This window comes from Felis catus, chromosome D3 (genome assembly GCF_018350175.1).
Source record: "Felis catus isolate Fca126 chromosome D3, F.catus_Fca126_mat1.0, whole genome shotgun sequence".
Classification (NCBI taxonomy): Eukaryota; Metazoa; Chordata; class Mammalia; order Carnivora; family Felidae; genus Felis; species Felis catus.
Window position 1 is genome coordinate 33,021,043 of NC_058379.1, and position 27,758 is coordinate 33,048,800.

Sequence of the window (27,758 nt, forward strand, 5' to 3'; positions counted from 1 at the left end):
AAAACTCAAGCCCAAAGCAATAAGTTCCAGTCGGCAAAGGCTCTATATTCTACCGCACGATAATGTTCTTTACAAAAGCCAATGGTAAAGTATATTCTAAGTTCTGTAGATTTGGTCTCATCCACTAAAAACGACTCCATGTGGCAGATTTTAATTTTTTTTTTTTCTATTGCATGTCTCTTTTGATGAAATCATGAGAAAAAGTCTTCTATATTTCCTGGCCCATCTTCCTCTGTGAGGACTGCCCACATGAGCTCTCCATCAAGGAGGGAGCATGCTTATCTCTTTACGCCTAGGAAGTGGAAGATACTTACAAAATGGAGGACAACGTTTGTAATAAGGATTTTTAAGAAACTCCTAACAGACAAAAACCAAAGAGCGGTTAGTGTAAGAGAATGCTGTCCTGGGAGTGACCAGTCATGTCCCAGAATGAGCGGCGGTTATGCTTTTGGTTAGTCATGCAAATTCTTAGAACGAAAATTAAGAAACCAAAACCAAAACCAAACGGACATCACAAGAGCTTATGTTCGCAATGACACGAAGGGGGAAAAGTGGTAACGTGAGGGAAAAACACAAAGCATGCACGAGTTAAGCACCTTGATGCTAAACTGCCACTGTCAGCTGATGAGGAGGACATATCCGTGCTGAACATTTTACGAAGCCTAGGTCGAGCACGCTCACTTGTTTTAGGAACAGTTTCTGGTCCATCTAAGTCATCAAGGGTAGACTGCCTTGAGAACAGCATGGTTGCTTCAGTGTAGCAGCTAGCAGCGCAAACAGTTACAGAGACACAGTGTTAAAACACCAGCGGTACGTCAGTTTACACACGGCTCACCTGACCAACACACGGCCATGCAGCAAATCACACACGACACCAATACTACAGACAACGAGCGCCACAGCGGGGCTCAGGGATGGGGAAGGACCTGTTCGGCCGGACGAGAAAACAGAGCAGTACTACGTTTTTATAAAAGTATCCCGGCTGGCAGTAAATCACGAAACGTCACTCTCTGGGTGGGACAGGGAAATAGAGGAATTACAAGTCCCAATATTTCTTTCGCAGAGCGGAATTCGTCCTTCAGGACTTTGTAGCTGAGTTTGGTTTTGTTTTTAAATTAGAGAAGATATGTTTTATTTGGAGCTCCCAATCCTGAGTTCATTGAAACCATTCGGTAACCAAATGGCTTAAGCAGAAATACCTGCTTGGGTGATATTTATATAGAACATTTCGTTTTTAGAAAAAACAGAACAGTCTCCAAGATGAGAGAGGGAGCGAGGCTCAGAAATGACCATGACAAACTGAATTATCCACCCCATTTTCTGAGCGGTATTCAGTGAAGCCAAACTAGAGGCGTTGCATGTGAAGGAGATGCTGGTTTGATCTGCAACCAGATATAAACCAACATCGGAAAAAAGAAAAAGAAAAAGAAAGAAAGAAAGAAAATGGGACAAAGAAAACAACAGAGGAAGTCTAGCAATGGCAGGGTCATTTTGTCTGTTAACTTCTCATTTTGCCTAATGAATTTTTTTCTTCTGGATCACGTTTTAGGTCTTGGCAGATGTTATTTAGGGCGAGAACCCATGGGCTAAAATCCTCACTTCTTGTTACCCCACGGAGCGACACTGGGGGAGAGAAGGCTGGTTGATTCAGGACTGAGGACTGCGTGAGCAACTGAGGAAGAAGCAGACAGAGTTATGACGTGGGCAGCATTTCAGTGCTGACTTATAGTTTAACCCAAAGGGCTACAGGCACCCGAAGAACCTATGCAGGAGACTACTGGAATGAAGACTCTTCTAACCTGAGCACTAATGACCTGGCTGACCCAGCGGGACAGGACTTTGTGACGCAGGATGGCCGATCCCCTGGCCGAACACCATTATCACGTGAGTGACTGAGGCCTACTGTGTGCCCAGCCCACACAGCCAGATGTGCTCAGCCAGACTTTGTGAGGCAGCAATGGAAACCATTCAGGAAGTGACGACGTCCAGGGCTCAGGGAGTGTAGGGATATCTGAGTCACTCACTCGCGGAACCAGTTAAAGGGCTTTTCAGGTTCTGAGAGCCGTGGCACCAAGCCCATGAGTGCTCGGTGGGGCCCCCCTGCAGTGCATGTAACATGCTGTGCGTGTGGTCAAGATGCAGGGCAGTGACAGAGGAGAGTTGGGGAACAACCAGATGGTCTCTAATAAGGCCAGAGCGACTGTTTTTTTTTTTTTTTTTTTAAAGGCCCCAACTCCTCTAGATATCAGCAAATCCTTTATACAATGAAGAGAGGAGGGCAAGATCGAGTAGAAACGCACTGGCCAAGTGCAGTGAGGGCTGGGCTCAAGTCCCCACGCTGACAGGAACTGGCTCTGGGGGTTTAGAGAAATTCATTCTCCTCTCTGAGGTCTCTCTCTCTCTCTCTCTCTCTCTCTAAGAATCAGAAGAGGTTTCATTATGATGAAAATAACTACAGATATTATTGCTTATTTGATAAAGTTCGGTAGAAATTTTTGACTTTAAGTTTATAGAATTGATAACATATAACCTGTTCTCTCTCATTTATAAGATGAGGGAAATGGATCTTTGAACTTCTGTGTTTAATTTTCTAGTTTTAAGGGTGCACCCTTACCGCCGTTTAGGGGTTAGCATGCAGGCAAAAAGATACCGTGTGCCCTCTCCTGTGGCCCTGCTCAGATTTTCTGTGTGGGAACCACTGTTCTAATCCCAACGTCGGCTTCATCTTGTTAATTCCTGGGTCCGCTGTCACACTGGCTGACCCTCAGACCCCACACCATCCCACCCAGTTTGGTTACTTGGAGTGTGACCAATCTGTCGTCCAATCCAGGGCATTTTAAAAGTGAAAGGGAAGATTGGGTGCTTCCTGATAACTGGCCCAGATGACAAAGGTGAAAGGGACAGTTGCTGTCACCTCCCTGATCGGCCCACGCCTTTTAGGTGACACATTTCAAGTGATGACCACTCCTTTGGTATCTAGGAATGCTCTTTAGAATGTCATCTAACGGTTCTTGCAGCCATTTAAAATAATTTATTTTCGAGGAATGTAGACGATATCTGATTTCAGGAAACAACCATTAAAATAAGTGCCGTTTTACAGCCGGATTTGAAGGAAATCGTGACTTTTGCAATAAGTCAAGGGAATAGAAAGTCATCTGTTAGGCTTTTATCCCAATTCCATCTGCAGTACGCCCAAAGGTGAAAACGGGTGACGTGGAAGCCAGAGCACGTGTGGCAGGTGCGACAGCCCCATCCAGGCTGGGTCCTCTGCACGGGGAGGGGGGGCCATGCGCAGCCCCACCCACCGGGGGACGATGCTAGACCCTGTCTAATGACACAGGTGTCTCAGAGTGACCTTCCACTCGGAATCCCTTCTAGGGAAGATTCCTGCCTTTCTAGTAATCAGCATGGCTTCCAGCAGACTTCAGTGTAGACAAATTTTGTCTGCAGATTGGGTAGTTTCCTAAAGCAAAAAACCCAGAAGGGGAGGTCAGCCACTAAGAAAAGGGCAGGTGTGTTAACTCATTTATTAACAACATAATAACCTCCACTGCGCCTCCCCTTTCTTTAAGTTGAAATAAAAAGTAAAAAATACATTAGGAACGAATCGTAATTCTTTTTTTTTATGTTTTTATTTCAGAGAGAGAGCGAGTGGGGAGAGGGACAGAGGGACAGCGAGAAAGAGAGAGAGAGAGAGAGAGAATCTCAGGCAGGCTGCACACTCAGTGCAGAGCCCAACACGGGGCTCAATCCCACGATCCTGGCATCACGACCTGAACCGAAATCAAGAGTCGGAGGCTTAAGCAACTGAGCCACCTTGGCACCCCGGGAACTAATTTCAAAGGTACTCGTTTTCTACTAATAAATTTATTGACTGATTGACTGGTTTTAAGTTTGGGGGATATTTTGCCAGTCTTTGTTAAAAAGCAATCAATGGATTTAAATAATTCCTACCTCGTGGTTTTTAATCACGGGAAAGGTTTTACACTTGTAATCTTGGGTCCAACATAAAGGTAGTTTACTTGATTTCATTTTGATCAATCTTCTTCTTCCTTTTTTTAATCCCCCTTATGTTGTGATTTATAATATTAAGTTGAGTTCTTAACTGGGCATGTTGTCAATTATTATGCAGTTACAAGTTACTAATATAGGCATCACATGTTTATTTTATGGGCAACTCGTTGTCAGTCTAGTCTCTAATTCTCTTTGATTTATTTGATTCCGTTTGGTTCCTGAGCAGCTATTTTCCAGCCAGGCCAGAAAGCCTGTAAAACCCTCGAAAATTTATGGAAAAAAAATTATATTTCTGGGTAGTTTTCCCTTTTGGGAGATAGGACATAGTTTCATGAAACTTCAAAAGAAAAGCGGTTCATGAAAAATAATGTTGCCAATTACTAGCAGTGTCATTGCAAATTATTGAGGGAAAGTTATTCCATCCATTCTCCTTTTTACTTGCCAAGCTTAGGGACCCAGGTAACAACAGCAACAACAACACCCTCTATATTATGAAACCAGGCAAGGGAAGAGGTTAAAAAAACGTTCATTAGAAAAAAATAAGTCTTATTATGGGCATTATTATTATTATTATTTTTTAAGAACAGATGCAAATAAATATGCAATAACCACATTATATACCCTGGGTGGATGTTAAGTGTATTCTTCACTGTGTGGGAGGAAATCATCCCAGTTGAATATGAACATGACTTTCTGTTAACCAGAGCTGACTGAAGCCTTTTATTCTGGAATGCAGATAAGGGAAAACGGTTTGTGTCAGACTCAGTGTACAATACAGAGCAGCGCTGTAGGAAGCTGAATGCCGCGGGACATTTGTACATGGTATGCAATAACTCACTAAGTAACTAAGATGTATCTTGAGAAGTATACATCTTACCATTCTCCTTTTTTTTTTTTTTTTTAAACCAGTTGTTTGGTCATGAATAGGTTACAGAGTGTGTGGATCTGGAAACTGTGTGATCCCCCGGGGGCCTTCGTTGACCCCTCTCACTAGAAAGTAGCATCTGTCAGCATCTTGAATAGTCACTACTTTCAAACAAATCTTGCCTCCCCCTGCCTCCCTGTTGACACATTGTATACTTTTGTACCCACGCTCATGCAGGCTTTATTTATTATTATGGGAATAGCTACCACGAAGTAACGTGGGATATGTAAGAGCCTGGGTAGAAGATAGACAGAAATGGATTTTCAGTTTTCGCATCAAAATGAATCGAGAGAAAATAATTCTGTTTAAATGACTGATTTTTAGACAGAAAACTGTTGCAACAAGAACAAATTTAAGAAAGTTGGAAGCTTCCACATAGACGAGTTATTATGATTTGCAGAAATGAAAATAAAATATAAACCATAATGATTTTTTGTGTCAGTGGAGTCTGTCCAAAGAGAATGAAGTTCCCCTTTCAAAAATGCTATTTTCCTGAAAGTGAAGACCCACAAGGGGGCGCTGTCAGCACTTGCCAATCAAAGGACATGAAAACTAAATTTTCACGTTGTAACTTTGCTATTACTAATGGTTTCAAAAACTACTGATTGAGAAATGTGTGTATGCCTGGGTAAAGAGAATGAGAAAATTTTATTAGCATACCCACTGTTCTAACAATCAAATATTTTATTCTAGAAATTAAAAGCATCTTGAACAGGATCTCAATTAGCAAATAAATGCTTTGACCTTGAAACTTTTTTTTAATTAAAAATTAATGTTTATTTATTTTTGAGAGAGAGAGAGAGAGAGAGAGAGAGAGAGAGAGAGAGAGAGAGAGAGGCTGAGCATGAGTTGGGGAGGGGCAGAGCAAGAGAGGGACACAGAATCCAAATCAAGCTCCAGGCTCCTAGGTGTTAGCACAGAGCCTGATGCAGGGCTGGAACTCACAAGGTGTGAGATCATGACCTGAATCGAAGTCGAAGTCGGATGCTTAACTGACTGAACCACCCAGGCGCCCTTTGACCTTGAAACTCTTAAGAGTTTTTGTCCTGATTATCTCTTCTCACAAAAATCTACAATAGCTAAAATATTATGTTTCTTTGGAACTGACAAATGAGCAAAGATTATCCCCAAATTAAAGGAAAAATATAATGCCTTTTATTATCCCTCAAAGGACTTTAAAAGAATCAATACCTATTTGGGGGACAGGAAGGGATATATCCAAGCAGAATTTTATCTGTATAAATTTCACATTTAAATCAATATATGCATAACAAATGAGAATGAAGTTTTAGCATACATTCTATTTTAAAACCCGACTTTTTACTCAATGCAATGAATATCTTTCCATATTAATAAATATAGATCTGTATCAATAGGTAGTTATTGGGTAGCAGAAGAACTGGCATGATTGGAGAAGCTCAAATATAGCAATTCAGCAACAGTTAAACATAGCTCTTCAAGGTAAAACATTTTTTTTTACCCACCTCTCCCCATTCAAGTTGCAATTTCAACTTGACGTTATCTACTTTGGATGTGGTATCGATAACATAGTCTCAGTTCCCTCCTCTCTTTCATCTGTTAACATATCCAGTATTTGTGGAGGACAGATTTTCTACCAGGCCTCTGATGCCTTGCACAGTGTATGAAGTGGGACTGAGGGTTTTCTAAGAGTTTCTAAGTCAGCCACCCTTACGGCAGGAACCTCAACCCAGGATTCTATGGATAATCCTATTGGTAGGTCTTTCTTCCCAGGCTCAAACTACTTAGAGATGACTTATCTTTATGTGTCTGTGTCAGAATTGATCTTGGGGCCTGGCATGGAACAGGTGCCCATGTTTAATTAAACATTAAACATGTTTAATGAAAGCGACAAATGTCCTCAGTGATAATGTTCTTTACCTATGAAGATATGTGCAAGGTGTAATTCATCCAACCTAGCTAATCATCCTAGCCATGTCGGGACTTCTGCTCTAACTCAGAAGCTAGCTCTGTGCCATCAGCAGCAGCTGTCTAGAACAGTGAGGCAGAGAATGGGGAGTCTACTGGGATAGGCAGTAAGAAAGGTCAGCTCTCAAAGTTGGCCTGGAGTGCAGAAAGAGGCCACGAGAGGCAGGGTACCATGGAAGTTGAGAGACCGGGCTCTGAGCTGAACCATGTGGTTTTGGATCTTGGCTCTGCTCTATAATACTTCCTAGCTGTGTGGCTTTGGGTAAGTTACTTAACCTCTCTGTAAGTGAACTTCATGTTCTGTAAAGTGGGGATGATAATAGTATGCATCTTGTAGGGTCTTGGAAGGATACCAAGAGGTAACCCATGTACAGTGAGTGGTGCTGGCCCGTGTGTGGCAGGTGCAGGGTCCGTGTTGTGAGAACAATGCACGCGATCACACAGGTCAGGGAAGATGGAAGCTGACAGAATCCCTTCTTAATTTTTATTATGAATCACAAAGTAACAATTCTGAAAGGAAAAGATTAAAGACAGCACCAGATGACAATTCTAGTATAGAAGATACTCGATGGGGGCAGCAGTTTTCAAAGGAATTAAAGACGCAGCCCTTGACACAGTGTTTTGTGATCAGGAAGGCTCGTTCTTACTTGCCTCCAGCTTAGAAAGCTCTAGCCTGTGCCTCTGCGTCATACCAATACTTCTAATAGTCTATTATGGATACCTGATCTTGTCTGGCTCAGTCAAGGGGAGGACAGTATTCCTTTTGTTTTGTTGCATGCAGGGAGGTAGCCCAAAGGGGGTGGGGATCCATGTAAGTTTTTGATTAACTTTCATTTCACACATTCATTCCTCATATTGGCGAAGCCCACCTCTTTTACCTTTGTCAAAAGCAAACCCATTGTTTAGAACGTGAAATACCTGGAGATACTGTCATGTGAATCTAAGCTATCCATCCTGTGGGCTGTCTGTGCACCTGAAGCTGCGCCGGGACGGTCATCAATGGTGTCCAGTCCCGACTCTCTGGAAAGGTTCATGATGTGGTTCTGGTAGTACATGTGGATGCTCTCCCGGGTGGGAACGTTGCCCTGCGGAGGGGAAGACATTGCCACAGTGCTTACCTGCTTGCGCGTTTCTCCATACCGACAACTCTCAGCCATCACGCGCTCCTTAAGCAAGGATTAAAACAAAGCTGCTCAAGGTGGGGATTGATGTTGACTCATTGAATTATTGGCCCCCGGTCTCGCTGGGCAAGGCTAACAAGAAATCCCCTCTCGGTTATGGGTGAAGGGAGTCAAAGGCACAAACTTCCAGTTGTAAAATACATCAGTCCCGGGGATGTCATGTAGAGCATGGTGACTGTCCTGCATACTTGAAAGTTTCTAAAAATCTAGAACTTAATAGTTCCCATCGCAAAAAAAAAAAAAAAAAAAAGGAACTATGTGTGGTGATAGACGTTAAGCGGACTAACTGTGATCGTGTCGATATACAAATATCGAATCGTTATGTTGCACACCTGGAGCTAATATAATGTTGTATGTCAATTTTATCTCAATAAAAATAGAAACTTAAAAAAAAACAAATCCCTTCTCATATGTAGATAATTTTGCTAAGTGACAGTAACTTTTTCAGAAACAAACTATCAGTTTTAAATACTATCTATCTATCTTAAATACTATCTATAAACCACATGTTACCATATTTTGTTGCTCTGCATATATCTTAATTTCCCCTATGAGAAGTTTCAGACCAAATTTCCCAGACTAAACAACATAATCCGTCATGAGACAGCAGCGTCTGTGCACCTGCAAACTGGTGAAGGGAGGGAACAGAACGAATCAACTGGCCACTGTCCCAGGGCTGTGTGTGTGCGTGTGCGTGTGCACGTGTGTGTGTGAGTGTACATGCGTGCACGTGCATGTAGTGTCTGATTATTTTAATTCTGAGCGTGGAACAGATTGAGATATACAGAAAAACAAAGGGGTTATGTTAAGACTGTCTGAAAGACTGTAGATTTTGTGTTATCCTGTTTGAAGTTCTAGACACAGACTTTTAAAATGTTTACAGTGTGAGAAGAAGCAAAAAGAATTATACCAACAGTGTTACCTTTTTAATTTCTCTGGTCAGCATGCATCGTTCAATCCTCAGAACCGTAGATATGTCAATATGCTCCCTTGAGATGGAGTTAAGCCAAGTTGTGAAACTATCCACTGTTGCCAGAAACAGGACCCAGGTGAATTTCAAAATATTAAATATCCTTTTGATGATATTGTCTAGGAGGAAGAAAAGCAACGAGATTTCAATGGAGCAAAATGCCATCAGCCATTTTGCCGTCGTGTATCACAGCGATGTTTTACCAAAGGCAGATGTGGTTTCAGACCTGCATACCCAATATGGCGTGAGGCGTGTGGACCTCAGCATCATGGCGGGCGTGGAGGACGGGCGGTATAGGAAGCTATGGGTGGGTCTTTCTACACATGCACTTGGTTTTGATGGCTGTATCAAAACCAAACTTGGATAGAATTTTTAATCCTTGGTCAAAACATCAGTCAGAATAGGTCCAGATACAGCTAACAGAAGTAGAGATCGCATTCCAAGAGATTTCTCTTGTTGACACAGGGGTGGAAAGTTTGTACCTATCCAGGAAACGGGGTCCCTTCATGCTTTCGCTATAAATTTCTTCTTTTCTTAAGTAATAATTATTGTTGGAAACAACTGATGTTTCGATGACTTCCCACTGCAGCTACATTTCAGTTAAATCGCCTTCAAGCTATTTTGGAAAGAGCTCAGTACACATACTAGGAGTATATCCATACTCCTGAGTCATCTTCCTCATTCCTATTTAATTATACTGCGATGGGCTAACTATGGAATTCTGCACATGGGATCAGTCCTGTGCAAACCAGCAGGAGCTGTGAGATTCCTGATGTACTTGGGTTCTCTTCCTTATCTGCAACCGTGATGTAGGGAGCCCGGGCAAGCTGCAGCTCGGTTCAGATTGGCACTGTGTGTGTGACATTATCCCAGGGCAACTCTCTGGTTCCCTCACGGAGTTCTTCGGGAGCTCCCTGATCATTGCTAAGTTTGAGGCGGTCCCACAGCTGTGGCCTGACTTATTTTAGGGCAGAATCAAAATCAAACAGTGAAGATGGCAACTTAACTGCCCGCCCTACTCATTCGTTCCTGTAAGCCAGTGGGTTTTTTCAACTGGCACACGAGGAACCTTTCAAGCCATGCTGCCAAATTTTGAGCCCATGTGAATTCTTTTTTAATTTGGCATTAAAAAAATTTAGTTTTATTAGCGACTTCACACATCAGCTGCAATAAAGTGAACACTTAGTGAACCTCACAATGAATTACAAATTGTCTTCGTGTTTATTAGTAAAAACACAAAACATCACCACCACCACCGCCAAGGAAAACAACTTGTATCCCTTAACCTTTCCCCACCAAAAAAGAAAAAGTAAAAAAAAAAAAACAAAAACAAAAAAAAACAAAAAACAAAACAGACAACCAGATTCAACTGCCATAGTAAAATGAATTCATGATTCATGATTATAGCTTGTAATTCTCGTTTAAAACCATGACTATAGCATGCAGAAAATTCGTGATTAATGATGATAGTCTGTAATTCTCGTTGAAAATCATGACTAGAGCATGCAGAAAATTCGTGATTAATGATGATAGTCTGTAATTCTCGTTGAAAATCATGACTAGAGCATGCAGAAAATTCGTGATTAATGATGATAGTCTGTAATTCTCGTTTAAAATCATGACCGTAGCATGCAGAAAGGGGCATTAGCCTTTATGGACTTATGTAGGATCCTTTTGCTGGACAAGATCTGATTGCAGGCCATACTGTCTCTATTATAACTCATCTTTTCTGGTGTGCTGTGTAAACAGCTGTAGACTGTTTGCATTGTCCATGAATGGGCAAGGCTGGGTTTCCAATAAAACTATTTGCGGACAATGAAATTTGAATTCCATAATTTTCATATCTTTTGACTTTTTTAACCACAAAATGAAATCAAAATCAAAATCGTCCTTAGCTAACAAGCCATATAAAAACAGCAGGCGGGATCTGACCCCGGAGGTTGTATAGTTTACCTAATCTCGAATCCAGCCAGTGCAATCAGATGTGACCCTTTCATGACTCACCACTAAGCCTCTCTCTTTCTAAAGCCCACAGTCTGACTCAGCATTTAACTTTGTAATAGAAAAAAAAAAAAATGTTTGTGAATTGGGTTGCCTAGGAGGAAGGCAGAATTTCTCTCAGGGAAAGGTTTGCTCTGAAAAGGAGAACCATCAAAAGGAAGTTGAGCTAACAGCGGCGTGGCCTCGGGACAGAGTCCAGGCGGGCAAGGCAGAGACAAAGAAGTTGAACAGTTCTACCTACTGAAGGAACAGGGATCTTGGACTTGCCAGCTGGTACCTGGGGAAGAAAGCGGGAATGATCTAATGAGCCAGGCTCCAGAGGCACCAGCTGGGCAGAGACACTGAAGTAGGAGTAGTGATCACTGACTTTCCCTTTAAAGTTGTTTCCTGTCTCTGCTGCTCCCCACCCCTGCTCTCCCCCAAAGCCTCATTAAATGTTGTCAGACCTAACAGTCTTTCAAGAGGCGCACTTGAGGAAGGAAGGAAATGAGAGTATCCTCTGTTGAGCAAAGAAGCCCAGGAAGGGACCAGCAGCTACATGAAGCTGAATAGAGTGAGGTCCTGCAGATGCCACTGAAGAGCAGTTCTGAGCCAGAGGCAGCCAGGGACACCTATATTGTCCCCTCCCCCCCCCCCCAGCCCGTTTTGGGTTTAATTTTGACCAAGATATGTATTTCCTACAGTGCTTTGGATGGAATCTGTAGTCGCTTTGTGTAGACACCAAAAGAGAGTCTGAGCCCGAGAGGCTGAGGGACTTGGAGGTTACACCTATTAATAAACTTAGCATCTTACATTTTTGACAATTTATTTTTTTCTCACATTCACAACTATTGCCTGAGAGGTGGTGATGATACATATGATTATTCCAGTTTTGCTAAGGCTGGTCCTGATGGCAAAACTAAAATTGCTGTGTTGGAGACACGACTAACATACTTTATTAACTTGGTGATCACAAACTAACATGTGAGATTGCATTTTTAAGTTTTATTTATTTATTTTTTTTAATTTTTTTTCAACGTTTATTTATTTTTGGGACAGAGAGAGACAGAGCATGAACGGGCGAGGGGCAGAGAGAGAGGGAGACACAGAATCGGAAACAGGCTCCAGGTTCTGAGCCATCAGCCCAGAGCCCGACGCGGGGCTCGAACTCACAGACCGCGAGATCGTGACCTGGCTGAAGTCGGATGCTTAACCAACTGCGCCACCCAGGCGCCCCAAGTTTTATTCAGTTTTTTAGCCATGGGGCAGTAAAGCATAATGGTTAGGAGCACACACTTTGGATTTAGATCTTTTGTGTTCACATTCCAACTCTACCCCTTGGTAGTTTTGTAGACTTGGCAAAGTTCCTTTCTTTCTCACCTTCTTTCCTTTCTTTTCTTTCTCTTTTCTTTTACTTTTTTCTTTCTCACTTTCTCTTTTCTTTCTCTTTTCTCTCTTTTCTTTATTTCCATCTATTTTCTTTATCTTCTTTCTCTTCTTTTCTTTCTCTCTCTCTTTCTTTTCTTCCCTTTCTTTCTTTTTTCTTTTTTTCTTTCTTACATTCTTTCTCCTCTTTTCTTTCTTTCCTTTCTCTCCTCTTTCTCCTTTTTTTCCTTTTCTTTCCCCTTCCTTCCTTCCTTCCTTCCTTCCTCTCTTTCTCTAGTTATTTTCTTTACAAATTTTTATTTAAATTCTAGTTAGTTACTAGACAGTGCAATATTGGTTTCTGGAAAGACTTGGCAAAGTTAATTAATCTTTCTCTGCCTCAGTTTCTTATCTCTTAAATGGGAGAGAGGGTTTTTTTTGAAGTAAACAGTTAACATGCCTTAAAGCTCTTGGAAAAGCACCCGGCAAAGATGTGTGATCTAAAGTGTTAGCTACTATTACTTTATGAAGTTTTGCATCAATAATAGAATTATCTGGCTTCACATATGTATGAGTGAAATAATCTGGAAATGGGGGTTCAGGGTAAAGTGTGCCACAGATAGTGTTAGACAGCCTTCGGGAAGTCTCATTTTGGGTCAGCAAATGGCATCCTTGGCAGTATTTGTGAAAAGAATCAGAACGCCTCAAAATCTTGCCTGTAGATAAATAATACACACAGGAGTTCGAACCTGGGGACACAGAGGAAATGGCATGTTTATGGAACTGGAGAGGCATTTGAGTTTTTTTCAGTTGGAGGCTTTTGTTTTGCCTTTTTTTTTCCTTCATGGAGAAATCTTCCTCCCAGTCACATCTGACATGAAGCCCAAGTGACACCATGACGGAGCTAGACGTTAGAAGACATGGATTCTGTCCCTGACTCTGTCACGTAGTAGCTGTTAGAGTCCTGAGCAAACTCACTGGGATTTGGTTTTCCCTTCATCAAGTGAGGACTTTGGCCCAAGTTTCCAGAGTACCTCTCACTTCCCCAACTGTACTTACCTCTCACTTAGCACATTCTATGTTCTTTAAAATTAATTGCCAATATCTTTTGTGCTTTTGTTTTGATGGCTTCTATGGGACATGTATAATGTGTTCCCCCAAGTCCCCTTTCATAGGTATTTGGATAAAAGAATTTACAAACTGTCTCTAATCCAACATTTGAGCCAACAGTGTAAAGGTCAGATCTACCTTTAGGAGTCACTTTGAAATTTCACTAGAGATGAGATTTTATGACACATTGATTATTTAATCACAGTCCAGAAACAGTATTTGATTAATTGCTTTTAGGCAGCCTTCCACGACATACCTTCTGGGAAAGCAACATTTTCAAATTTCCCCCAGCTCATATTTGTCTTTATTTTTTTACCTGGTCCATCAGATTTCTTTTTGATTGGTTCATCCTCTCGGGCTTCCCACTCCACAGGACCTGCGAAGTGTGTTGAACAAACATGAGTTACACCCTTTTAGGGTAAATTAAATGTCAACACTACCCTCCTGGACTAAAAGGAATTTTGTAATTAAATCTAGAATATTCTGCCTAATTTAAAAGTTCTCGGGGGGAAAGCTGTAAGAATTCATAGCTCTCAGATTCTCTTTACTCCACTCCAGAATAAGAATCAGGTGTAACTGAGAATGACTAAATGATAATCCACTGGATAAACCCTGCCAGCTTCCCACTGTTGAATGGCCTATGAATTCCGGGTTTTTATATTTTTAATAGTTGAAAAAAAAAACCCCAAAAGAACAATATTTTGGCATGTGGAAATGATAGGAGATTCAGATATTAGTGAACAGAACCACGCCCATATGTTTACATACTGTCTGTGGCTACCTCTACCCTACACTGGCAGAGATGTGTTGCCACGGAGACTTAGGATCTGCGAAACTTAAATCATTTACTTCCTATCTGTCTCATTACAGAAAAAGTGTGCTGACTCCTGAGACATACCATTAAATTTTAATTTTGAGCACCTCGGGGTAATGTTACATATTTTAGTGTGTCACCCCATAAAACGGCATTATAGGGTTTCATTTTATTTCTTAGTCTTTTATTCCAGGCTATGGGTGTCAGATCTAGCAAATGGAAATACGCGCCACCTAGTCAAATCTGAATTTAAGAAAAACGACACTTTTTTTTTTTTTAGTGCAGGTCTCATACAATATGTCCACATGATACTGAAGCTAAAAAAATTATTTGTTGTTTATGTAAAAAAGAAAATCCGACTTTCACTGGGCCCCATGTATTTTATCTAATGGTACTAAAACCATTCACAATCTAACTTCAATTAATCTTTTCAAACTTACTTTCTATGCTGTTTTCCACTACTCTGTTTCACATCCTGTCTTTATCAACTAAGCTGACCTGCCCTTTAGTTTTCATACATGGCCTTGCTTTCTTCTGGCAAGATGTCAGGCTCTATTAAAAGAGTTTTTCATGAAGCACTGCATTCCTTAACACTCCCAGCTATAAGTTCTCCTTTTTTCTTCTAGTCCCACACTATTTTATCTGTGCTTAATTTTTTAAGTGAAACTCTGCACTTTCTACACCATAAGGGATTTTCCCCTATACTTGTGTTCCCCATTTGTCAAGATAGAGGGTCTGGAGCCACGATGCCTGCATGAATTCCAGACCCATCTGGATGGTTGTGTGACCTGAGGCCAGTTTCTTCCCTCTCTGGTACCTCATTTCCTCATCTGTGGGACAAGGAGAGTAAAATGCCTTGGACTGTTGTAAGGACAAATGAGTTACTGCATAGAAAGCACTTATGGCAACACCTGGCACTTAGGAAGGTGTGCTTCCTCTGTCTGAAAGTAATCTGGAAGAGATGAGCCCCTCTGCCAAAGAAGAAGGGGCTAAATAAATATTTATTAAAGAAATAAATAAGCATCTATTTCAGTCCCGGTATCTTCTAATTATTGCTGTTTTCAATCTGAAGGTCAACATCTGCGCATGGAATAGTCGCCATGACACAGAGCAACGAGATCTTTACAAGATGACTAAAAGACACATTTTTAGAGCCAGTCAATGAATTTTGTAAGCACAAATGTCTGAAAAAAGCAAATACAAGGTTGGAAAAATAAATGGGGTAGTGAGGGGAACTTGCAACACTAAATATTAAAACCTCTATAAGCTACTGAACTCAACAGATGACACTGACCCAGAGCTAGACAGTAGGATAGTGGATCAAAGTCCAGAGTCCAGCAACATACCAAAGAATAATTAGGAGCTTAATATTGACAAAAGTGGCATTTAAATTCACTCGGAAAAGGGAGGATCATGTAGTCAGCAGGGCTATAGCATAATTGTCTATCTATGTAAGAGTAAACAAAGTAGATCTCTACTTCATGGAATAAAAATTCAACATGTAAATAGACTTGGGAGGAAATAAGGGAGACCATTTGTATTATATGTGGGGGAAAGACTTTCTTAAGCAACATGGAAACCTAGAAACTGCAAAAAGACATGGAGACCTCGGGGCGCCTGGGTGGCGCAGTTGGTTAAGCGTCCGACTTCAGCCAGGTCACGATCTCGCGGTCCGTAAGTTCGAGCCCCGCGTCAGGCTCTGCCTGATGGCTCAGAACCTGGAGCCTGTTTCCGATTCTGTGTCTCCCTCTCTCTCTGCCCCTCCCCTGTTCATGCTCTGTCTCTCTCTGTCCCAAAAATAAACAAACGTTGAAATAAAAAAAAAAAAAAAAGACATGGAGACCTCGTTGACATCACAAAAAATTAAAACTCGTTTAGATAATAGATACCATAAACGAAATCAAAAGATAAAAATTGGATGGGGAAACAAACTTGTAACACATGAAAAAAGGATACTATCCCTAACATATAAATAGTCCCTAAATTAATAAGGGCAAACAACCCAGTAGAATGATACTACGAAAAATGATAAAAATGTTTAAATCTTAGATTGGGAAGCAAAATGCCATGAAAAATAGGAAATAAAAAATGTTCAGTCTTATTAGTTAGGAAAGCTCAAATGAAAACAAAAGTCATTTGTCATCCCTAAGAAAGACCAACAGTAAAAAAAAAAAAAAAGTAATAACATCCTGTAGGGTAAGGGTACAGGGAAATGGACACTCCTATCCCTTACACGTAGGAGTATAAATTTCTAAAACCTTTTGGGAAACTATAGATTAAAGTAAAAAAACAAGTCACACCCCCTAACTCAGAAATCCCACTTTTGATGACTTTTCTGTGGAAAGTCTGTGTTCTTTGTGGCTTTACACTACACACACACACACACACACACACATACACACACACACACGTTCACACTCACATGTATGTATGACTGTATGAATTTCTGTGCAAGAATATCTATGATAGCATTATTCATTGTGGCAAAAATTTGAAAGCAAACTTAATGCCCATTAGTGATGGAATAGTTGAATAAATTATGCATATCCATATTGTAGAGTATTTTGCAGCCATTAAGAAAAAGAGGATATAGTTTTATAAATACTTAATATGAGAAATGTTTATGATACATTGCTAATGATTACCCCAGAGCGATTTGTATAGCACGGATTCATTTTTGAAAGTAAACCAAGGAAATGGTGCCTGCATATTTACACACACACATGAGTAAGGACTGGAAATGAACACTACATATTCTGAGGCTTTGGCACCTGTGGGGGTGGGTTTCCAAGGGAGATTCTGCATCTAGCTCTTGACTGCTTACTTGTTACATTGGCTGTGTCTTCATGTTGTCTTTCAAACCAATAAAGTAAAATCAAATTAAAGCTACCAGGAGGTAGCAGGGGGCAGAATGGTCAAAAAGGAGACAGATTGTGCAGTTAGAGTTCCATTAGTAATTATGCTTTTCTTTGAGTTTTGAATACATTTTTAATTTCACACAAAAAATCGATGTATATGTTCTTTGTAATGAATCAAAATATAACAGATAATCATACCACTTAATCTCAGTCTCCTCACTCCTCCCCCAGAAGTAACCACCGTTAGTAACTGATAAGTATTCTTCCTGATCTTTCTCTTGCATTTATACACCGTTATATGCATGCATTAAAAATGCAAAATACTGTCTTGAGGAACGCTGGTTTCCGTTGTTTCATAAATGGTTTCATAATGTGCTGCCATTTGTAACACAGTACTTTTCATTTAAGAGTATGTCAAGTTTAAAGTACAGCTGACCCTTGAACAACACAGGTGTGAACTGTGCAGGTCCATTTATACGTGGAGGGTTTTTTTTTTAAATAAATACAGTAAAGTTCTGCAAATATATTTTGTCTTCCTTATGATTTCCTGATAACATTTTCCTTTCTCTAGCTTACTTTATTGTTAGAATACAGTATATAACATATATAACATACAAAATGTGTGTTAATCGACTGTTTATGCTAGCAGTAAGCCTTCTGGTCAACAGTAGACTATTAGTTAAGTTTTGGGGAAGTTAAAAGTTTTACAAAATTTTTGACTGTGTGAGGGTCAGTGCCCCAACCCCCACATTGTTCTAGGATCAGCTATAATCCATCTCACTTTTTTAACTACCGAATAGAATTTTATAATATATAGTAACATAATTTACTTGACTCTTCTTTATGTAGGCATTGAGAATGCTTCCAAGTTTTTGTTATTAACAAAACAAATGATGTTTGATAGGTATTCTTAGACATGGGTCCTTGTGCACATGTGCAGATATTGCTTCGAGTTGAACCACACATCTAGAAGAGGGATCGATCTGTAGTGGGAGATGGACATTTAACATTTTTACAGATATCAACACATTGCTGTTCAAAGGGGATGCACTACTCTACGACACCGCTCGTCGTGTTATATGGGTTGTAACTCATACAAACACTTCTCTTCCCACTAACTCCAAATGGTGATGTTAACAAATTAACGAATGTTTGGCTTTTTCCCAATCCAATAGGTAAAGCAACAAAAACAACAACAACAAAACAACAGTATGTCAAAATATGGGTTGTGGTTCTCCTATTAGTAGTGAAGCTGAGCTCCTCTGTCTATTTCCGTTTCCTGATCTGTGAATTGTTTTTCATATCTATTCGTCTATTGGGTTGAACTTTTCTTTTACTGCTTCTTAGAAGTCCTTAATATATCCAGAATACTATTTCTTAGTCTGATATATATAATGCAAATATTTTTTCTGAGTGCCCCACTTGAACTTTCACTCCACTTTTGGTGCTTAGCTGTAGCTTGGAGTTTTTCCCCTCTTTAGAAATGTTTTCCTATCGTATGTTTTCAAATGTGATGTGGAATATGGCATTGGTAGTTACGTTCCATTTTTGGTTCCTGATACTGTGTTTTTCCTTATCTTCTTAATCAAACTTCCAAAGGTTTACCCATTTTACTAGTTTTTTCTAAGAACAGCTTTTCACTTAACGATAGATCTTGTCTTGTATTTCTTTTCTATAATTTAACATCTGTTTAAAACATTAATTCTTCCTTCTACTTTGAGTTTAATTTGTTCCTTTCTCTATTTTATAAAATGTACCTTAACTTAAATTTACATTTTTATTTATTCCAAGGGTCAGACACAAGCAACGAAGGACAAGTAGAACTCTGTGCATTCCTCAGAATGTAAGAAAGTCATTCCTCCAAAGCTTCTGTCCTTTGTGGTTCCCTTTGGGATCCCAGGGCCACAGGGACAGAGAGTGCTGGCTGGGCCCTGCGCTCACTCAACACTCACCATCCCCAGATCCTTTTCTCCTTCTTTTCTGTTCTTCTCTTGCAGACCTTTTTTTCTCTTTGCGCCTCTGTCGGAGTGCTGTTTTAGGGTCCGTGATCCAGGCTTGATAAACAAACTGAAGGGAGAAAATTAAATTATTTTCTGCCTTTTTAATATTTAAATGAAAAGAAAAGGGACCAACACCAAGCTTCCTGACTTTTGGAAATATATACATATTTTTCTGCCAGCACAAACTAAATCTTCTGCTCCCACATCCCTCAGTATTCTCAGTTGACCTGCGCTATTTCCATGATCATGAAATAAAATATGAAAACAGATGTTGTAGGAGTGTATTTCATTTGGTATCATAGTCAGGAGATACTTTGGGTGACCATCATTCCCCCCAAGTCCCCATGTACCACTACCACTTGTGACAGTGACTGACTCTTGTATTACACACAATAGGAATAAGCTGGACCTCTTGCTAAGTGTCACTGGAGTGGTTTTCTCCCCTCACTAATAAACTTTGAGTCAAAAACAAAACATCGTTTACTCATTTACTTTGGGAAAAGAGTTTAGTACATCTGATGCTCTCCCTTGTGAAAAACAGCTATGACCAGCAACTTGAGAAAGGGTTCTGTAGACTGATTAGTATTTGGAGAGGAAAAATGAGTGCGCTATTAAGGTTACAGAGTTATTCCAGAATGTTCTGGAAGGAAAACTGTGGTGACCTTGGTTGCCTTTTGTCATTTTCATTCAAGAGCTGAAAACGGTTACGTTAATATGATAGAACCGATAACCACTGCAGAGCAATGTTGAACAGTCCACCCACCAATAGTCTCCCAAATCATGCAGAAGGAACAAAAAGAAAACCCTGGTAAACAAAGTCAGCCATCTGTAATCACGAAGCCAAGCAGGCATGCTCCTCATGCACCCACAAAGCCACCTGGGTCTCAGGGAAGCTGGGTTTTCTATTATGATGTTCAAGTTGGAGGGCTGTTTTGTGGGGCCACTTTGTAAACCCAGACACTTTCACTGTACTCTGTATGAATTTCAGATTTCAGGAATCCTTGGAAAACACAGTGTAAGCAAACCACAGGCATTGTGAGGTCAGTAAAAATAAAGAGGGACCCAACTTTTTGATGTACGGAAGTGTAAAAGTCATGGGTGACTAAGGAAGAGAATTTCTTTTTTCCCAATGGTAGAAATCTGAATCTAATGGCAACTAACACAAGTGTAACATCTGTATTGTTTCTGAATAATAATAAATCCAAGAGGCAAAAAATAATCCTATTTTCTGCCAAAAATGTATTTTGAGAAATGAACTGACACTGGACAAAGAAGGACCACATGAAGGAATTTATGGTAGATGTTTACTAAGCATGCTACTTGGGAACTCTATCAAGAATATCTTTGGGGGTGCCTCGGTGGCCCAGTTGATTAAGTATCCAATTCCGGTTCAGGTCATGATCTCGTGGTTCGTGAATTCAAGCCCCACGTTGGGCTCTGTGCTGACAGCTCAGATCCTGGAGCCTGCTTCGGATTCTGTGTCTCCCTCTCTCTCTCTGCCCCTCTCCTGTTCATGCTCTGTCTCTGTCTCTGTCTCTCTCTCAAAAATAAACATTAAAAAAAATTAAAAAAGAAGAAAGAATATCTTTGCCAAATATGTAAGTTCCCTTGCTTATTAAACCTGTCACCTACCAAAAAGAATATCTTTGAGGTTTAGTAAATTAATAAGCAAACTTGCTTCCAGAAAATATTGATTCTTTAAAAAAAAAATCTGAACTGCTAGATGCAAGAAATTTTCAGGTTTAAGAGCAACATACGGTGACATTTTCTTTAAAAAAAAAATGGGTTATGACCATATTGCTTTTAGATAATGCCAGAATCCCCAAGATAGAAAATAAAAGAGTAATTCAGGGTTTGTGAATGCATTAGGTATACAAGTTTGAGGAATTCTTTTATATTGGAGAAAAATGGGGAGGGAGGGTGAGGAGAGAGACAAGGGTCATTTAGGACAGAATTGCAGAACTCTTGTAGATGGGGGAGTATCATTAGGATTTTGTCTTATTGGGGCACCTGGGTGGCTCCGTTGGTTAAGCGTCAGACTCTTGGTTTGGGCTTGGGTCATGACCTCATGGTTTGTGAGTTTGAGCCCCTGCATCAGGTCTGTGCTTGGGATTCTCTCTCTGCCCTTACCCCACTTTTTCTCTCCCTCTACTTTTCTCTCAGAATAAATAAACATAAAAAAAATTAAAAAAAAAAGATTTTGCCTTATTAAAAGGAAACTCCTGGTTCTACCTATAATCCCAAATGACGAAGCTTTCTCACTAAGATGAGAATTTACATAATTCAAAGAAGGGGGAAAAAGAGAGAGGAAGAAAATCTTATGAGGAGTCCCTATTTGTAGGTAAATTATCTTAATGTTGACCTTTGGAGCTACAAACTCGGTATAGTGCCAGGAACATTTGATAGAGGGTCAGTCTATTTCAGGAAATGGTGATGACAAAGTAGGAGGAAAAATCCCAATTCTTATTGAGTGGAGAAATGGAAGTTTCTTACTGAAACTTCTCAATTCTCACATTGCAGCCATAACCACTGTTCAAGTTCATGGGACACCCACACCACTAACCATAAGTACAAAAAATACAAGAAAATGTTCATAAATGAACTTTGGTTTCTTCAAATTGCCATTATTAGTCTGTATTCTCAACATTATCTTAAATTCTAGTTACTTATTTATTTATTCATTCATTCACTCATTTATTCACTCACTTACTTTACCTTAAATTTTATCTTAAGTCTTATATGATTTTTATCTTAAGCTTATCTTACCTAGTAGGGGGGGAAATGAGATTCATTTTCCTGATAATGTACTATGCAAAAAGCATTTAATTTTTCAAACAGGAGAGGACTTTATTGAAGCGAATGGAGATCCTTAACGGAAATTGGTTAAATTTAATAGACTGTCCTTTGATTCATGTGTAACCCAGGACTTTCTTTATGTTGTCTGAAAGAAGTTGTTTTGTTTCTTGTTTTTGTTTTTAAAGTAAGACGGGGATAATTACATTGCAATCTTTCATATAAATTCTTAAATATGAATGGAGAGACTTATATGGTAGTCATAAAAGAGAAAAGAAAAAGAATCTTAGGGAAGTTAAAACATAGAATATTAAACTAGCAATCAGAACGCTGGCATTTTAAAGATGGGAGGAACCTAGAAGCTTAGACCCTCCTATTCAAGATGGACCCCCAGCTGTCTGTCCCCTGGGAGTTTGAGAGAAATACAGAATTTCAAGGACCTGCTTAATTTCCATAACCTGCATTTAAATAGGTCCCAGGTAAAATGGGAGAAGCACTGGTCCCCCTCACTGTCCAAACATTTGCTAAACACATGAGCATAAAGACCTGAGAGTTTAAGTGCCTGCCCAGACTAAGTGCACAGAACCAGCTTTCTATAAAGTACATGAACAGTAATTCATTATTTATGATTTTCAATAATGGGTGGCTACCGCCCAGGTAGCTGGATACTTTCTGCTGTGCATTAGATTAATTGACAAATAGCCTCTTCGCAGTTGATCCCGCACTCTCTCTGGTGACATGGGCGTGAGAAACTCCACAGACCGTACATGGCAGCACGGTCTTGTGAGGAATTGTACCAAAGGCAGGAGAGTAAAACGGAAGACGATATCCGATTGAGGGAAGATGGAGACTTGAAAGGGAAGCCAACAAGAAGGTGGAGAAAAAGGAGTCTTCTATTACCTTGGTCATAATTTTACCAGCTTTCTGAGAACGATTATCACACATTTTACACATCATGACTGACGCATGCAACCAGATGTGACCCTTTTCAAATGAGATGTGACGTAGGCCAAACTACAAGAAGGACAGAGTAGATACGTATCTGCATTTTCTCTCTCTATGTCTCGATAGGCTCTTGTGTCAACTGAAGAACAAGAATGAAATAGTAAGAAATTTGGCTTCTCAAAACTCTCCTTGGAAATGTTTCCCTGATATTTTAAGTTCTTATACTTCCTCCGTTGTACGACCTATAGAGCAGGGAAAATGCAGATGGAGGCGACAGGGATCTGCTTGCCTAAATTTCTACAGAGCGGAGGGTCACACACCACACGTCAGTGAAACATCAAATACCTTTGCAGCTCTGATTAAATACTGAAGAATAGTTTTGGGAAGTTTAATGACAGACTTTGGCAAGGCTAAAATGGCCGACGCAAACTTCCCAATAGCTCTCTACAAAGAAGGACAAAGCGAGAGTGATTAGTAGAAAAACATCAAAGACTAACAATTTTACATATGACGTCAGTATGAATTTGTCTCTACGGTTACATCAGCTAGGTTAAAACGTGCCCCATCACTGAAGCTGGAACAAATGTGCTTTGCTTGTCGGTTCGGAATAGGAAAATAGTCAGCCATTGCATGTAATCCATAAACACGGTGAGGAATGTTCTCTTCTTGGCTGAATGAGTGATGGTTATAAGGAAACTCATGAGACTAAAGATACACACGTCAGGTCATCGGTATTTGACGAGCCAGCCACACGCACAGACACCACCTTTAAGAGACACAACTCAAGTAGCGATGGGGCCAGCGAGGAAGCATCAGAGCAAGGTGGCTCCATAAATAATTTAGTTCTTCAATGTCGTTGGGAATACAGGGGTGGATGTAACCCTGCAGCTTGAGGAGACCCGGTCAGCAGAGTGACAATGACCTTTTCATGGACACATCATGCGGCTTGATGGGTATCGCTCCATATGTCTTGGATTGTAATGAACGGGAAAGAACAGTCCTCACAAGTGACTCTTTGGTAAAAGAAATATATGCCAAGCTTTCACCCCATGTGTAACTCTAATGACAAGTCCTCATCGCTAACAAGCATTGCTTAGACAATCACTGGGTACACCGTATTAGGCTGGTGAGCTATGTCACCAAGAATGAGGTGGCACATTCTGAAAAGGAAAGGCAGCTAAGAGGAAAAAATCAGGACTGTGCTGGCTGTTTTCATGACTGCAGTACAGTCGCAAACCTTTGACAACACAAATGAAATGGATCTGCAAAATGTGAGGTGACATGGAAGTGGCGTTGGTTTCAAAACAAAGCAAGTGCTTTATTTTTATGATCAACTCTTTCACGTCTCAAAATGGGAAGTCTGCTCAAGCAATCCAGAGCAATGCCAGAGAAGTCTTCTTCACCTTCTACTTGTAACAGAAAAATAAAGTTCACCCAGGGAAGCTTTATTTTTGGTTTATAGCATCAGAAGGGTTTTTGATGCACGGGAGCAAACACCTGGTGGGAACAGTGTTCTTGAATGGCAGGAATTACACCGAAGCTGAGGGCAAGCAGCGTTACAGTTTAATGAGGGATGGATGATTTCAGGTGGAAGTTAGAAGCTTCTGGAAGCTATAACACACGTGAACATGGCAGAAGAAGTCTAGGCCTGCATTCAAGGTCTGTCGGAAAGAAAAGCCCTTCAACCAGCAAAGGGCATGGTTTTCCCAACCCCAGAATTACCTGGAAAGCAGACCTTCTCGGAGGTTCTTCATCTTCCTTTTTCAGTTCTTCCTCTTCCTCCTCTTCACTATCCGTTTCAAACAAATAATAATCTCCACTCCTGACCACTAAGCAAAACAAAATATTTACTTATTTCTTGCAAGAGAGATGAGATCATTAAGGGCTTATTAGTGAACTGCCCCCCCCACCGATATACACATTGTCCACAAAAGACCAGCAAGAGATGTTGGCAGGGGGGGAAAAACAAGAGATGAAGAGAACTCATTCTGGGCTAACACTACATGGTGTTGGTGTGGCCGGGTCTACAGAGCATGAGGCCTTGTCTATGCCATGTAAGAAAACTGGCCACTGCTGGGTTTATCCGATACTCTCTTCCTTCTTCGTTGTAAATTTTACACAGATAACACCGGATCAACTCTGCAGCAACCAGTTTTGTTACCAAGATGGCCAAAATAGTGGATGGAAAACGGTTACAGTTTCACAACTCAGACCAGTCGGCAATTTGGGTCCTTTAGACGAGGCCAAAGTGAAGTAGAGGATTTGGTGTTGTCTGAATGGGTCCGGCGTGTGGTAGAGACGCCAATTAGGCTGATTCAGGACCAAGAATCGGCATCACCGACTTCGACTTCACTTTACACTCTGCAGACCTGGCTGCTCCGCATGTGACACAGGGGACAGAGCATACATGGCAAGACATTTGAAAGAGTTAAACAAACACAAAAAACATTCCCCCGCCCCCCTCCCCCCCCCCCAACACACACACGCGTTGCCACAAGGAGGAAATGGGCAGGTAACATTAAAAAAACAAAACAAAACAAAAAAAACCAACTACCAAAACAGCACCACCACCACCACTCTGGCTGTTTCTACAAGTAGCACGGGACAGACTGAGGCACGGCAGACATGGCCGATATGGTTTAGCGCTGTTGGGCTTCTGGTCAACAAGGAACTCCGGCTGCTCACTGAAATGTGAGGAGAACCATACTGACCAGAAGACACAAAGCACAGACAGTCTGGATAGTCCGTGCCTTGCCTTGCCTGATCTTCTCCCTGCAAGAACATATTGCTGTGTTAAAAGGAGCAGAGGAAGCTGAAATGTCCAGAGACTTAAAGAAATTTGAGAATCCCATCTTTGTCGGCTTGAGCGTTACGTTAAGTTTATCAGAGAAAAGAGACCCAGTGTACGTATTGCCGATGCTACAAGAACTGTACCATCATTGCGGGGGAAAAACATAGTAGCACTTTCAAGGTACATTCAAGTTTTCAAATGCTGAGGTGTCTTTTGGACGACATAACATGATGTCTTCCGTGATCTTTTGGATTCGTGCGTTGTAAGGTAATGGAACACCTTGGCTTGTTTAAAATTAGTTGCGTGACCATCACTAAACATGGCCAGAAGGTAGGTAATTTTGCCCAACGGTTTCAGACCGTATCTGAAGCCTCCATCCGTGAAGTTGCACACGGAATGAATTGGGCCTTATATCCTTGAACAGAAGCACTGTAGTTTGTTATTTTTATTTTGAAGAAAGAACCAGGCCCAGAGTACTGGGTCCAGGCCCGAGGGAATAAATGCAATACAACAGAAGGTAAGAATAAGCAAGAACAAACCAAAGTCACAGCATTACGTTTGACAGTGAGGAAGACCATTAAAGTAATGCCTTCAAGTAAGCTCAGACATTTGCAGGAAAGTTACATGGACTCTATGTCACATGGTCATTTGGTAAAAAACAGAGTATTACAGGATTGAGCATTTTACCCTCATTATAGGCTCTAAAATCAACAATAGCTTCAACTGTATTCAATCATACCTTCTGTGACTTTTACTCGTGTGGACACAGTGAGCCCAAACGGTTTTCTTCTCAAACAGTCACAACACCGATTTGATCATTTTAAAAAAACAATCAATTTGTATGCGAGAAGTAGAATTGACACGTTAAAACAAAGAAGGAAATGCTTAGGAAAATCCCCTATTCGTTTATGAAATGGTACTGAGATAAAAGTACGAAAACAACAGAGAGTGTTTTCTTCGGTGCTATCTGCTAATAATAAGGAGAGAAGCTCTTACATACACATTTGTTAGTTCAGAGAGCGATCCTGCCCCCAGCCTGTATCCAGAAACATGTGGATATTGATGTGATTGCTGAACTGAGTGCGAAAATAACTTTTAAAACCTACCACCTGTATCCCCAGAAGCCCGGACCTCTGTTTCAGATATTTAACAATAGAGTGAGGCTTGTCATTACTTTAGGAAGGTACTGAATTGGCATGGAGGCATATTACCTTGGAATGGAAGGTATCATTGAACAGCAATAATGCAATCGCATGTGTGCACATAGGTATGGAAGTGGAAGATTGGCCACCTACAGACTATGTTAAGATCTTGACTGCTTGCCAGTATTATGAACAACTTGGCCATATCACTGTATCATCTGTAGACTTACACAACGGTATTCAACTACATGTATTCTCACACTCCGCACCTGTAAGGAACCATCTAGGCAAAAGCCCAGTGACTCAAGAGATTGAAATAAGGGCTTTTAGTAAAGTGCTTCCAGATCTAAAGATAACTTTTGGAACTCATGGCCTAAGAAATAATCCACAGAGTCATTCCTTTCCTTTCCTCATGAGCTGGTAAAAGGAAATGTATTTTGCGGAAAAATTTTAACACCACGGTCAGAATCTGATTCCAAACCATGCATTACACACATTCCTGCATTATTGCACCAAGAGGTGTTGTAACAAGGCACATTTAATTTAATACCAGTCTTCAAGAACTCGATATAATGAGGGTGAAATGAATCAGAAAACTAAAGTCAATAACCTTCATAAGCAGTTCTTTTTCAGTTATTACCAACTTGTAAGATGATTATCGAAGACCATATCCAATTCCTTCCAAAATTCAATGTTTAGACGAGAAAAGGAAAGACAACTACAATTGCAATGGGAATTTACCCCAGGTGAGAGAGAAAACATTCAGTAGGACACAATGTCGAAATGGATAGGTCTGTCTAAACTAGCAAAGGGCCCTTTACAAACAGAAAGATAAGCACAGTTTTCTTGTGACTTGATAGAAACAGGCTTACAGTGTGCTGCATTATTGGATCGTTAGCATGACGAACATGCCAATGAACAAA

General features: G+C 40.6%; 1 protein-coding gene across 9 annotated transcripts in view; it reads right to left on the bottom strand.

Annotated features, from left to right (window-relative positions):
- Positions 1–27,758, bottom strand: part of PIEZO2 (piezo type mechanosensitive ion channel component 2) — a 465,880-nt gene that overhangs the window by 36,291 nt on the left and 401,831 nt on the right. For 6 of the 9 annotated variants that reach the window (XM_045041959.1, XM_045041957.1, XM_045041958.1 and 3 more), the window contains 6 exons: positions 24,625–24,731; positions 19,117–19,231; positions 13,809–13,868; positions 8,990–9,156; positions 7,805–7,971; positions 597–764 (listed from right to left, as the gene is read on the bottom strand). In XM_045041959.1, coding sequence (XP_044897894.1) covers positions 597–764; positions 7,805–7,971; positions 8,990–9,156; positions 13,809–13,868; positions 19,117–19,231; positions 24,625–24,731 — 784 coding nt within the window. Of the gene's footprint in view, positions 1–596; positions 765–7,804; positions 7,972–8,989; positions 9,157–13,808; positions 13,869–19,116; positions 19,232–23,247; positions 23,347–24,624; positions 24,732–27,758 lie in introns of all 9 variants that reach the window. The other 3 variants (XM_045041961.1, XM_045041962.1, XM_045041964.1) reach the window with 2 other exon arrangements.